We start from the raw sequence: 15854 nt of genomic DNA on the forward strand, positions 1-15854 counted from the left end.
TTTTAGACTTGATAAAACAACTACTTACAAACTTAAAATTTGCACTTGTTACACCAGCCAAACAATAAAAAGGTGTATAGTCACTTGCAGAAGTTAGCCCCCCATACCTGAAATAAAACAAAACTATGATAATAATAAAACTAAGAAAGTAGAAAGTTTTTTTTTTTAATTTACTAAAGTTTTTAAAAAAAAAGGAAAAAAAAACAGCAAGTAATAACTTTGGAAATTTTTTTTCTTCATCAGGGTTAAAATTTAACATCCTCTCATAAACAGTTTGTTTACTGTCAGGATAAACAACCTAAAAAGACATTAAAAGTTACTTAGTATAATAAAATATACGTATAGAAGACACAAATCTTATCTTAACACATATTGATTGCATCGGTAAATGCGCACACGCTATATTATAAAAGATTATAAACATAAAATGACACATCATAGCATTTACATGAACTGACACATCGATGCATTTAAAGTTAAATAGAAAATAGGTGTAAACATTTTAGCTCTTCAGATATTTACTTAACACTTAATAAAGTTAGAAGTTAAAACAATTTTATATAATTTAAAACCTATACCACAATTTAGAAGGAAGTTTAAATTATTTGAAAAACAAATTAAAAATGAAACAAAGAATTGAAACAAAATTAATTTGAAAAACCTTACAACCTACAATGCTACTGAAACAAAAAACGATTTATTTTATTTTAAATATTTTAAAAATTTTTTCAAATTAAAATTTATTTTAATTTGAAAAAAACCTTACAACCTACAATGCTACAAAAACAAACAAAAAATTTATTTTATTTTAGAATTTATCTTTTATTTAATTTTATTATTTTAAATTGATAAATTTTTAATAAATGATAAATAACTGTTTCTTCAAAGTTGATGAAAATCTGTTTGTCCTGTTATTTCTTGAGAATAGTTGACATATAAGTAAATTAGGTTTTATATAATTGTTAAATAATATAAATTCCCTCGCTCTATATCATCTTTGTCAATGTATTGGCATGCTGTACAAATGCTGACACTCTTGGCTGCAGCAATTGATGTCCAGTTGCCCCCAGCATTGGCTACATTGCATATGAGTTGGCGTTTAGGAGCAGTGACTTTTTTGTAGGGGCCATGTTTTGGAGTGGCAGGTTGTTGAATGGCATGAGCAAATTACATAAATGTTAAAAATGTAGCACTTTTTCATTTTAATTTGGCAGTTTTTTATTTTAATTTGTGAATTTTCATTTTAATTCGGACAATTTCCATTTTAATTTTGCAACTTTTACTTTAATTTGTCATTTTTTCATTTTAACTTGGTATTTTTTCATTTTAATTTGTGAATTTTCTTTTTTAATTTTGACAATTTTCATTTGAATTTGGGACGAAAATTTTATTAGTCAAGTGAATTACAAAAATTTATTAAGCTGAGTTTAATAAACTCATTATCAAGGTAATGTTAAAATAAAATCTTTAATTTCCATTAAAGATTTTATTCTAACATTTATGTAATTTACTCATGCCATTCAACAACCTGCCACTCCAAAACATGGCCCCTACAAAAAAGTCACTGCTCCTAAATGCCAACTCATATGCAATGCAGCCAATGCTGGGGGCAACTGAAAATCAATTGCTGCAGCCAAGAGTGTCAGCATTTGTACAGCATGGCGATACATTGACAAAGATGATATAGAGCGAGGGAAACAAGGAGTGAGGGGTACAAGAAGAAGCTTACTGAAGATCATCTTGATACCATTCCAAATTGGATCAAAATGATTGTCAAATGACTTTGAAAAAAATCAAAGCCAGAATATACAATAAACTTTGCCTTGATGTTGCAATTTCTATGATACATTGAGCACTTGAAAAAAAAAGCCTTTTTTTTCGTCACTTATTTCAATAAATTTTTTTTTTTAAAGTTAGTGTAGTGCTATTTAATAATACTAATAAAATTAAATTTTATATTATTTAACAATAATATAAAACCTAATTTACTTATATGTCAACTATTCTCAAGAAATAACAGGACAAACAGATTTTCATCAACTTTGAAGAAACAGTTATTTATCATTTATTAAAAATTTATCAATTTAAAATAATAAAATTAAATAAAAGATAAATTCTAAAATAAAATAAATTTTTTGTTTGTTTTTGTAGCATTGTGGGTTGTAAGGTTTTTTTCAAATTAAAATAAATTTTAATTTGAAAAAATTTTTAAAATATTTAAAATAAAATAAATCGTTTTTTGTTTCAGTAGCATTGTAGGTTGTAAGGTTTTTCAAATTAATTTTGTTTCAACTCTTTGTTTCATTTTTAATTTGTTTTTCAAATAATTTAAACTTCCTTCTAAATTGTGGTATAAATATGTTTTAAATTATATAAAATTGTTTTAACTTCTAACTTTATTAGGTGTTAAGTAAATACTTAGTAAACTAGGTACAAAACTTGATTATATATTTAATGACTTCAAAAATATCTAAAGAAGTCAAGAGAAACTTACTTTCTTTGCAGATTCCCAAATAATATCTCTAACTAATCCACTTCCAATGGCTAATAAGCTCTCATTTCCTTAAAAAACAAAAAGTATCAAATATAAATATTAAATAAAATGACATATAAAACGTGTTACAGATAAGTTCAGCTTCAAATAATAAAAACATATGAAAGTGCTCATACCAAAATTATATTATTATAAAACCATATATATATATATATATATATATATATATATATATATATATATATACTAGGGTGGCTCTTAAAACAACATTTTTGAAAAAAACCTGTTTCTACCCCTTACTTTGTTCTATATAATACTAAAACACTAGGTTTAAAATTTTTTTGAACAAAAAACTATTTTAGGGGTAGCTTAAGACCCTTAAAAATTTGACTGGTCCCTAAAATTTTGAAAATAAAAGTTCTTTTAAAGTATGTCAACCTGGTACTCAAAAGAAGCGAAATTATATAAAAACTTAAAAAATAATAATCAATTTACAAAAAAATAACTTTTTCCTTAAATAAATGCATAAAAACTATTGCTTTTAAGCTGAAAATAAAAAAAGTCATTATTTTCAAGTTTTAAAAAAATAGTTTTTTTAAACATTTTTTGTAAAGTGATTAATGCTTTCGAAGTTTTTATATAATTTCGCTTCTTTTGAGTACCAGGTTGACATACTTTAGAAGAACTTTTATTTTCAAAATTTTAGGGACCAGTCAAATTTTTAAGGGTCTTGAGCTACCCCTAAAATAATTTTTTATTCAAAAAAATTTTAAACCTAGTGTTTTAATATTATATAGAACAAAGTAAAGGGGTAGGAACAGGTTTTTTTCAAAAATGTTGTTTTAAGAGCCACCCTAATACATACACAGTTGTGGCCAAAAGTCTGTTGTATGCTAAAATATAATTGCATTTTGCGTCATTTTGCTATTTTAACCTTGTTGAAAGCCTAGAAATAAACCAAAAAGCTTTTAGTTTTATTGCTTGAACTAATTGAGATAACCTTTTATTTAAAAAAATCAAATAGTTTCATTTCTTGTTTGTTTATGTTATGTTCTTTATTTACTTGAGATCAATAATTTCATACCAAAAACGGAACTTTCACTTAAAAAACGTGGTCAGGTTGTTGTATTAGTTAGCTCAGGTTTAACGCAAGCAGCTGCGTCACATCATCTGAATGTTTTCCAGCAAGTTGTGTCATTGATGATGAAATGCTGGTGAGAGACAGGTGGTGTGAAATCAAAATGTCAAACTGGACGCCCTATGGTTACAACTCCTGCTACAGATTGAGCGATCAAATTACACGTGTTAAAGAATCCAATGATATCTTCCATTGCCGTAGCAACCCAACTGCTACACAAAGTTAGTGCAAGAACAGTTCAACGACATTTAAGTGACACTTTCAATCTAAAAGCGTACTGACCTGCACAATAAAAGCTGTTATCAAAGAAGAACATTTGTGATAGATTACTTTTTTGCAGGAAATTCAAACTCTACACTAGTGAAATGTGGAATGAAGTAATGTTTAGTGACGAAAGTAACATAAAGTTGTTTTCTGCAGCACCAAGATATGTTTGCCATCCAGCCAATAAAAGATTTGATTCAAAGTTTTGCATAGGAACTGTTAAACATGCAGCATATTTGATAGTATGGGGCTGCTTCTCAGCATCTGCCCAAGGCTCCCTCTTGTTTCTTCCACAAAATACCACTATGAATGCACAGAAATATATTGATATACAGGATGAAAAGCTTTTGAGAGTTATGCAGATTCACAACTGCAATGACAGTGTATGCATGACGGTGCTCCCTGCCATCAAGCAGCTTTAGTAAAAAACTGGCTTTGGGATCATTGGGTTGAGGTTTTAGGTGCTTGGCCATGGCAGAATCCAGACCTCAACCCTATCGAAAACCTGTGGCATATAATAAAACTAAAGATTGAAACCATCAAATTTAGATGATCTTAGTGCCATCATTACTTGTGTGTGGTGACATAACTGCTGATGTTTGCAAAAATCTTGTAAATTTATTGCCTGCAAGAATTGCTGAAGTAATTAAGAATAAGGGACAGTGTAGCAGATATTAGTAGTATGTAAAACTGAACTATATTTCTGTTAGGCAATATTTTGATAAACTGTGATGTGTTAGAGACACTGTGTCTATTTAAATTTCGAATTTGTTGAAAAACACGAATACAACAGACTTTTGGCCACAACTATATATATATATATATATATATATATATATATATATATATATATATATATATATATATATATATATATATAATTGCTTATAATAAATATTCAATTTAACACCAACAATGTTGTATTTACTAATATACTTATCTATATACAATTATTGTTTTACTATTAAACACCATGTTTTTCTAAATAATTTAACAAAAACAATTTTGTTACTTGGAAACAAGTTGTTAGTAAAAACCCAGTTGTTAAAGATTTTCTGATAGATTTTAAATAACTTTGAAAATATCAATCACTAATATATATTACAGAAAGATGGTTGTGTTATGCATTTAAAAAACCTGGTTGTTTGATCTTTTATTTTTTAAAGTTGATAAACATGCATTACAAGGTATGTCATCGAACAAATATTACTCAAATAAGTTGTATTTGTAAATGTTCCTAATTTATATAATTTTCTCAATTAATATATCTAAGTATTATTATGTGTCATATGATATGGTAATGTGCGTTATTCATTATGTGTTGGTATCTGTTATATAAGGTTATATAGGTTTATATTTTGTAAGCGTTTATGTGTCTCAAATTAGGAAGCAACCAGGTTTTAAATTTGAAAGGGCCAGCTTTGCTAAAATATAGCTAGGGCTGGGGCTGCATAAACATTTATACATCCTAAAGTATATTTTAAAAATTCAAAATTCATGTAATATTTTGAATATATATGCACATATAAACATCATTATGATCAACATGATCATTATGATCATCATTGCTATGATGATGATGATCACGATCATCATTAGGCTTTAGCCTTCCTTATTTATGCTGTTTCTCTAATATAAACAATCTAGAGCATTTTCTTTCCTTAACTAAAGCTCATTCATACAATATGTAAGGCACTCTCAAGTTTTCTTACTTCTACCTTTTCCATTTAATCCTGTATCTATACAACATTTTTTCTAATATATTTTTTTTTTTGTTATTCACCTCCTTAAGGCCAAGAAGGCCACTACAGATGAGGAGGCTACTTAATAGTGGTTTTAACCCTCTCTTAACTCTATAACTCCGAAACACGAACCTCGACGAACAAGGCCGCTGCGCTGAGAAACAAGTTGATCGCGGTACTACCAGGGACGTGGTGGGGATCGAACTCCGAACCTCTCGCTTATGAAGCGAGCGCTTTACCACAACACCACTACCGCATAATATATCCTTATAATCTCTTACCCATCTTCATGTTTTCTTTTCATATAAAGCCTTCAACTTTTTAAGCCCTCAGTTAACAATATTCTAGCTTTTTAACCCTATCCTCTAATTTAAAGTAACTCATAACCTAATAGTGGTTGCTTGCAACCTTGTTGGAAGTAAATAAGAGTTTAAAAATATATGAAAATATGCCAGTATTTAATAAATAGTAATTGTGAGTACAAAATTATATTATATAAAGTACTATAAATTTTTTTCTAGCGCTGGCTATCAACCCCTGCTAAATCTTGCTAAATTTTGCTGGGGCCGGGTTTGCAAAGTTTTACTTTTAGCCAGGGCCCCGGTCACTTCCTATCTCAAATGTGTATATATCTGTTATATATGAAGAGTTTACAATAACTCTAACATTCTCTAACAAGCTAATTTTTTAGTCCCTTGGAAGTTTGAGTTATTGAGAGTTTACTGTAATATAATATGCTATTTGTAAATTTTGTGATGTTACTATTGTAATGTTTTATGTTAATAAACAACCTCGCTTACCTTCACACCACTGTCTATTGTTAAAAATAATTATTTTTTATATGTATATCTATTTATTTAATCAAAAATTAAAAATTACAAATTTTTATAATTTTACAAAATTAGGTTAGGTGTCACTCATATAGTTAAAAACTAATCATTGGAGTGACACCTAAATAAAATAAACAAACAAAAAAAAATTCAACAGCAATATTAATGGTTGAAAACAAGCGTAAATTAAATTAATTATAAAAAAATAATGATTAAGCTAAAGTAATGGGTAGTTTCATTACTGAAACCGATTACATATAATTATTCACTATAGGCCAAGGATTCAGTTTTCAAATAAAAACATAAAAGTTTATCTTATAGTGATTATTTATTTTTAGTGTTGCTTTTTTAAAAAGAGTTTGTAATCCAAACTTGCAACAATAATTCTTGAAGACGATCTTCTAAATGCGGTAGTCGTGTAGTGGTAGAGTGCTTACTTCACAAGCAAGAGGTTCCGAGTTCAATTACCGACACATCCCTGGTAGTACTGTCCTCAACTTGCTTCTTTGCCCAATGGCCTTGTTCGTCAAGGTTTGTGTTTTGAAGTTATAGAGTTGAGAGAGGGTTATAAGCACAATTAAGCAGCCTCCTCATCTGTAGTGGCCTTCTTGGCCTTAAGGAGGTGAATTACATTAAAAAAAAACACAAAAAAAACAAACAAACAAAGTTTTGTTATTATTCATACTGTTTACTAAAAGCTATATAATAATGAAACAATTTCAAATTGCTATAAATTATTATTTTATATGGATACATAGGTCATTTTTGCTTTGTTTTTTTATATTTCTGTTATTTTTTTATATGTGAATGGAAACCATTTATACTTTTATCACCTTTAGTGGTTACGATCTAGTTGGTTTCCATTTGCATTAAGTATCCATTTTTGGATAAATACCCATTTGCATTAAATATCCATTTAACTTTTTTGTTTTAAACATCTTCACTTCCAACAAGGCTGCAAGTTACCACTATAAGAATTGGAAGTTACTGGAAGAGAAAAGATTTAATTTCACCAGCCACTGAGAGCGCCATGCTGTGGCAGAAGTAAGATCTTTTTCAAGCTTAAATGCTTTCTCCAAGCAACAAGAGAGTGTTGACTTCTTATCAAGACAAGAATAAATGGTAGTATCATCAGCACACCTTAGATGTGAGAATTTCTGGGAGATCATTAATGTAAATTAAAAAAGTATAGGGATAAATATATATAGGGTAAAGGATAGAACCTTGAAGAACCCCTGAAGTTACAGGAAGTGAAAAAGAGTGCTATCCATTGAGGACAACTTTTATTTTATGATTGGTAAGGAAGGATTCAATAACCTTAAAGATGTTATCTAACACACAGAAGAAGAGAACTTATGGAAAAGACCAGCATGCCAAACTTTAACAGGTGATGCGGAAGTTATCGGACAAAATAAAAACGTCAATAACTTATTTATAAATAAAAAAACAAACTACCATTATATTTTTTTTAAATAAAGCATTTATCTTTTAATAAAAATATATTATTTTTTATATGAAAAAACACCACCATCTGCAATTGATCTCAATTTTACTCTGACGCCTTTCATATGCAACTGTAAAAAGTTTAAATCAATTTCTTGTAGTTTTAGTTTAATGCGATCAATCAAAACTTGCTCTGTTGAAGCAATCTCCCTCGTAAACCTTCTGTGCCAAAAAATTTTCAATTGGTCGTGCTTGAGGCACATTTGGGGGATTGGATTCTTTATCAACGTTATAGACATATTGGTCCATCCAATTTAGAGAATCTTTAGATTAATGAGAACTTGCTAAATCTGGCCAAAATAAATAGTTAAAGCTTCCATGATACTTGTGAATAAATGGAAAAAGTCGTTTTTCTAAACATTCATTAATATAGATTGATGAATTGATCGCTACAGCCTTGGAAGTGCAAAACAATGGCTCAGACATACCACGGTCAGATATGGCTATCCACATTAATAATTTTTTCGGAAATTTCTCTTTTCCTATAAAACGAACACTTTCTGGGCATGTCTTTTTGTTGTTTGTGTAGTATCCAGAATTTCCAGGCATGTTGTTCCCTGCAAAACAAAAGTATTTTTCGTCATTGATGACTAGAAGCGATTTTGCGTTATAGAGTTGGTTAACTAGTTTCTTGCTTCTTTTCTTTGCCTTTATTTGTTGTTCATTCATTTTTTTTAACTGATGACCAATTGTCGATTGATTTACACCAAATTTAATACCTATTTTTCTCTGACTGACCCCTTTTCGATTGTTGACAAGTCTTGTTAATTCGGCTTTCTCTAGTCCAGGATGTCGGACGACCAGGGTGCTTTCTATCAGAAAACGATTGAACAGTTTCAAGTCTTTTTAGGTTATCATGTATTGTACTTCGAGCAAATCCTTCCTTTTCAAAACGATTTATGATTTTTTTTTTTAATATTAGGTTTATTTACAAAAAACATTTTTAGTCGCTTTTGAAAAAATTCTTGTTCAGCTGCATTTAACCTCATTTTAAATAATTGTATTTCAAATAATAAAGTTTATATTTTATAGAACATTTATGCCTACGCATAAAACCACAAAAACTAATTATTATGCTCAAATTATAAAATTAGGATTTGTCCGATAACTTCTGCATCACCCGTTATTAAAGATTTTAGAAATATTGAAAGGGAAAGCCTTAACCTCTCCTCATCTATCTAGTGCACGATAAAACTTATCAGCAACTACCATTAATAAAATCAGCAGTGGAACAAGAAGCTCAAAATCCATATTGATGATCAGAAAGTAAGTTATTAGATTCAAGATAAGAGATTAAGTGCTTATGATAGTAAGAGGACTAATCAGAGAGTAGTTAGACAAGTCAGATTGCTCTTCAGAATTTTTGAAAACTAGGATAACAGATGCCACTTATTAAATAGTTTGAAAGTATAGAAAACAGCTCTGGACAACACTTCTGCAAGACAATAACAGGTGTGTTGTCAGGACAACAAGCTGTGGAAGAGTCTAAGCAGGAAATTATTTTAAATACAGAAGCTGGAGTGATATGAATGTTAAGCAATGGATCAACCTGTTTGTTGGCTATATAGGATAGGATGTGATTAGTGGAATCAAGAGATGAGATTGATATAAAGTTCTTAGCAAACAATCCAGCTTTGTCTTGAGGTCAACTTGTTTCTCCGCGCAGCGGCCTTATTTGTCAAGGTTCGTGTTTCGGAGTTATAGAGTTGAGAGAGGGCTATAACCACAATTAAGTAGCCTCCTCATCTGTAGTGGCCTTCTGGGCCTTAGGGAGGTGAAAAGCCATAACAAAAGACTCCAAATGTGGCTTTGACAATGCACACCAAAAGTATGAATACCATCCATGTGCAAGATGGCACTGTTAGTACTCTGATACTTAATAGCTATTGATGGAGTTAGCCTCTCTGAGAGTTACCACAGAGTTCAGAAAACTTGACAACCAGCCGGCCTTAGAACCATAAAACTTAATTTTAGAGCTGTAGCATCTTATGAGATAATAAAATGGGCTGCCTAGTCATAAAACAAGAACCAAGCAAAACCCATGCATCGAGTCAAGAAGATCCAGCATTTGACATCCTTAACTGGAAACAATGTATTTTAAATAGATCTTTTATTAAGTGATTTTGTATTAATTTATTATTGCTCCGTTCTTTTGCGTTTTTCTTTTTAGTGCAAACTTGAATTTAGCAGCCTTTGTAATTCTACAAAAAGAAATACTAGTAGTGGCTTTAGAACAAAAAACACTGTTTTTCACTAGGCCTTTTCACTTGGTTTTTGGCTTCTTGAAATCTTGAAAAAAACTTTTCAGACCAAAATCTTTATCTTAGTATCAATTTTTTCTAGAATCATATTTCAGAACCACATATGTTCTGCATCACATTTTGCTTCAGAAAACACTAGTTAAATTAGAATTTAGAAAAGGTTCATTATTTTGCTCTACTATAATATATATTATACTATAATATACTTTTTTTTGTAAAAAACCTTAATCAGAGAAATCAAAGAGTTAATAGAGTTATATATATATAAAAAAAAAAATTATTAAAGTTTTATATAATTTGAGATATTTAAAAACGTGTTTTATGTTTTTTAGTTTCACTTAATTGATTACATGACATGTAATTACATATAGTAAACTACATACAATTATATATAAAATGTATATATAACGTTATACATATAACTACTAACTAATATACAACTATACATAACTTGCATATAACATTTACATTTCACATTGATCTATGGTTAAATCACAATATAAAAAATAAAAACAGCATTGCAACATATTGACTTTTCTGAAACAGAACTTTATGTGGGCACATGCAATTTAGTACATGAAATGGAGTGCAAACTACATATATAGAAACTACTGATTTCCAGTATACAAAATTTGAGTTGCAATAAATTGATATTAAAAGAGTAAATAGATTATTTAAGAAAACATTTTTCACCTGTAAAATATTTTAACAATAAATAAAAATAACAAAAAGACAAAATACCAAATATTGCAGGATCAAGGTTCAAGTAAGCAACACCATGGTTACGTAGATCATGCAAAAATTCCTATATTGGAATTTGAAACAAGTAAAAAAAAAAAAATTTTAAAATTTATAGTCAATAAAAAAATAAAGTTAAAAAAGATGGTACTTCAACATATTCATTAGAACCTAGCAACCCATGTTCTTCTCCGTCCCATGACATCAGTTTTATTGTTCTTCTTGGCAACCAACCTTTTAAAACAATTCTGTATAGTTTTTAATTATTTTTTATAATTTTATTAATTTTTTATTAGTTACAACAATTATTAAATTAAAATGACAAAAAATATTCACTAAAAAAAAAAAAATTATTATTAAAAACAAAATTAAAATAAAACAACTAATAAAAAAGCAAACAACCTTTTTTTAACATTTCACCAATAACTCTAGCCATCTCCATCATAATAGAGGTTCCACTTGAAGAATCAACTGCTCCAAATGCCCAAGCATCTCTATGGTTACCCAACATAACATACCGATCTAATAATATATATTAGTTTGAGCTTAGGTATACCCTAAATGGTAAAAAATGTCACTTGGATCCTTGGCATTTTGAGTTAAAAACACTTAAGTAAAAAACAACTAAAATAAGTAAAGATTTATTAATGTTTTTAATACTGATTCACTCCCAACAAGGCTGCAAGCAACCAGGGTTGGCAAAAAAACCTAACCCAAAAAAACCCACCTTAAAAAAACCAAAAAAAAACCCAAAGATATTTGGGTTTTTTTAAAAATATCTTTTTTTACAACAGATTCTTAGCTTTTATAAACCCTATACTGTAAATAATATTGGATTTATTATTATGAAATATATATGTATATTATACTTTTTAGTTTAAACTCCTTACAGAATAATCCATAATATGATTAATCATTTGTATAGCTGGTTGGAGTAATACAGAAAAAATTATTAGGGAAATTAGTTTAACGCCTAAAAAGAAAAAGAAAAATCAATGAAGATTACTAACTATATTTCATTAAGTTTCAAAAGCTTAACAAAATGATTGGCCATTCTTGTTTACCAATCAAATTTTTCGCCTCTCAAATGTCTGTATATCCGTACAAGCTTTTCAGCTCTATCGCTCCCTAACCTATTTCTTAACTTGCTCCACACAATACCAAAAGTAGAAAACACTCTTTCTATGGAGCCAGTGCTTGCAGGACAACTATGAAGAGATTGAAAAAATTTTGCAAACCCTTCTGGCAGTGGTAAAGATGCAGCCTTTGCTTCAATAGTAAAAGGACGCAACTTCGCTGAATGATGATTCAAGTTTCAAGTTTTAGTTGATGGAACTAGATACATATCCCGTTTTGAAAACATGATAGTATTTGTAGAAAAGAGAAAGATATGCAACCTTAAGATGATGGCAGAGTTGCTTAAGCTTGGCAGATAGAGCAGGCTCAACTACATTTACAATGCATTTATGGAGAGAATTAGTGAGTTTGCATGTACCATCTGATTTGCTATTTTTTTAAATCTAATTTCTAACTCTTTTTTCTCTTATCAACAAAACACCAACCAAGACTGCTAAACAAAACGGCTGTGTGGAGAAACATTTAGAGATGTAGTGTTGATTTGAACTGTGTTTTAAACCGCTAGCATATTACTGCATAACACATTGGTCTACTACATCGCCTGAGGATTTTTGAGCAATTATCAAAAGACAATTGATAATTGGGTAGACCATTATTACATCAAACTTTGGTTTGAGCAGATCATGTATTAATGTGGCAGTGGTAGAGCGATCGTCTCTTATGCAAGGAGTTCCAAGTTTGATCCCAACCACGCCCCTGGCAGTACTGTGCTAAACCTGTTTCTTCACACAGTGGCATTGTTCGTCAAGGTTCGTGTTTCAGAGTTATAGAGTAGAGGGAGGGTTGTAACCGCTATTTAAGTAACCCATAAAATAAAATTCAAGTAAATTTCAGTTTTGACTGCAGCCCTTATGGTCTTGAGGAGGTGAATTAACATTAAAAAAAAAAAAATGCAACGAAAAGTATTTTAACTTTTTGAACTTTTACTAGTCTTCTTTATCTTCTTAAAATCTTTTTATAACTTTTTATAATTTTTTTTTTTTTTGAATACATGTATTCATTTTAATGAATACATGTATTCAAGTATAAATGTATTCAAGTATACATGTATTCAAGTATACATGTATTCAAGTATACATGTATTCAAGTATACATGTATTCAAGTATACATGTATTCAAGTATACATGTATTCAAGTATACATGTATTCAAGTATACATCAAGTATTCAAGTATACATGTATTCAAGTATACATGTATTCAAGTATACATGTATTCAAGTATACATGTATTCAAGTATACATGTATTCAAGTATACATGTATTCAAGTATACATCAAGTATTCAAGTATACATGTATTCAAGTATACATGTATTCAAGTATACATGTATTCAAGTATACATGTATTCAAGTATACATGTATTCAAGTATACATCAAGTATTCAAGTATACATGTATTCAAGTATACATCAAGTATTCAAGTATACATGTATTCAAGTATACATGTATTCAAGTATACATGTATTCAAGTATACATGTATTCAAGTATACATGTATTCAAGTATACATGTATTCAAGTATACATGTATTCAAGTATACATGTATTCAAGTATACATGTATTCAAGTATACATGTATTCAAGTATACATGTATTCAAGTATACATGTATTCAAGTATACATGTATTCAAGTATACATGTATTCAAGTATACATCAAGTATTCAAGTATACATGTATTCAAGTATACATGTATTCAAGTATACATCAAGTATTCAAGTATACATGTATTCAAGTATACATGTATTCAAGTATACATGTATTCAAGTATACATGTATTCAAGTATACATGTATTCAAGTATACATGTATTCAAGTATACATGTATTCAAGTATACATGTATTCAAGTATACATGTATTCAAGTATACATGTATTCAAGTATACATGTATTCAAGTATACATGTATTCAAGTATACATGTATTCAAGTATACATCAAGTATTCAAGTATACATGTATTCAAGTATACATGTATTCAAGTATACATGTATTCAAGTATACATGTATTCAAGTATACATGTATTCAAGTATACATGTATTCAAGTATACATGTATTCAAGTATACATGTATTCAAGTATACATGTATTCAAGTATACATGTATTCAAGTATACATCAAGTATTCAAGTATACATGTATTCAAGTATACATGTATTCAAGTATACATGTATTCAAGTATACATGTATTCAAGTATACATGTATTCAAGTATACATGTATTCAAGTATACATCAAGTATTCAAGTATACATGTATTCAAGTATACATGTATTCAAGTATACATGTATTCAAGTATACATGTATTCAAGTATACATGTATTCAAGTATACATGTATTCAAGTATACATGTATTCAAGTATACATGTATTCAAGTATACATGTATTCAAGTATACATCAAGTATTCAAGTATACATGTATTCAAGTATACATGTATTCAAGTATACATCAAGTATTCAAGTATACATGTATTCAAGTATACATGTATTCAAGTATACATGTATTCAAGTATACATGTATTCAAGTATACATGTATTCAAGTATACATCAAGTATTCAAGTATACATGTATTCAAGTATACATGTATTCAAGTATACATGTATTCAAGTATACATGTATTCAAGTATACATGTATTCAAGTATACATGTATTCAAGTATACATGTATTCAAGTATACACGTATTCAAGTCTACATGTATTCAAGTATACATGTATTCAAGTATACATGTATTCAAGTATACATGTATTCAAGTATACATGTATTCAAGTATACATGTATTCAAGTATACATGTATTCAAGTATACATGTATTCAAGTATACATGTATTCAAGTATACATGTATTCAAGTATACATGTATTCAAGTATACATGTATTCAAGTATACATGTATTCAAGTATACATGTATTCAAGTATACATGTATTCAAGTATACATGTATTCAAGTATACATGTATTCAAGTATACATGTATTCAAGTATACATGTATTCAAGTATACATGTATTCAAGTATACAAGTATTCAAGTATACATGTATTCAAGTATACATGTATTCAAGTATACATGTATTCAAGTATACATGTATTCAAGTATACATGTATTCAAGTATACATGTATTCAAGTATACATGTATTCAAGTATACATGTATTCAAGTATACATGTATTCAAGTATACATGTATTCAAGTATACATGTATTCAAGTATACATGTATTCAAGTATACATGTATTCAAGTATACATGTATTCAAGTATACATCAAGTATTCAAGTATACATGTATTCAAGTATACATGTATTCAAGTATACATGTATTCAAGTATACATGTATTCAAGTATACATGTATTCAAGTATACATGTATTCAAGTATACATCAAGTATTCAAGTATACATGTATTCAAGTATACATGTATTCAAGTATACATGTATTCAAGTATACATCAAGTATTCAAGTATACATGTATTCAAGTATACATGTATTCAAGTATACATGTATTCAAGTATACATGTATTCAAGTATACATGTATTCAAGTATACATGTATTCAAGTATACATGTATTCAAGTATACATGTATTCAAGTATACATGTATTCAAGTATACATGTATTCAAGTATACATGTATTCAAGTATACATGTATTCAAGTATACATGTATTCAAGTATACATGTATTCAAGTATACATGTATTCAAGTATACATGTATTCAAGTATACATCAAGTATTCAAGTATACATGTATTCAAGTATACATGTATTCAAGTAT

The 15854-nt window shown here is 28.7% G+C and overlaps 1 protein-coding gene across 1 annotated transcript in view; it reads right to left on the bottom strand.

Annotated features, from left to right (window-relative positions):
- Positions 1-15854, bottom strand: part of LOC100207461 (N-acetylated-alpha-linked acidic dipeptidase 2) — a 63057-nt gene that overhangs the window by 1552 nt on the left and 45651 nt on the right. Inside the window, exons 9-14 of the mRNA XM_065804505.1 lie at positions 11373-11492; positions 11122-11204; positions 10974-11037; positions 2495-2562; positions 219-298; positions 29-107 (exon numbers count right to left, since the gene is read on the bottom strand). Coding sequence (XP_065660577.1) covers positions 29-107; positions 219-298; positions 2495-2562; positions 10974-11037; positions 11122-11204; positions 11373-11492 — 494 coding nt within the window. The remainder of the gene's footprint in view (positions 1-28; positions 108-218; positions 299-2494; positions 2563-10973; positions 11038-11121; positions 11205-11372; positions 11493-15854) is intronic.

This window comes from Hydra vulgaris, chromosome 09 (assembly GCF_038396675.1).
Source record: "Hydra vulgaris chromosome 09, alternate assembly HydraT2T_AEP".
NCBI lineage: Eukaryota > Metazoa > Cnidaria > Hydrozoa > Anthoathecata > Hydridae > Hydra > Hydra vulgaris.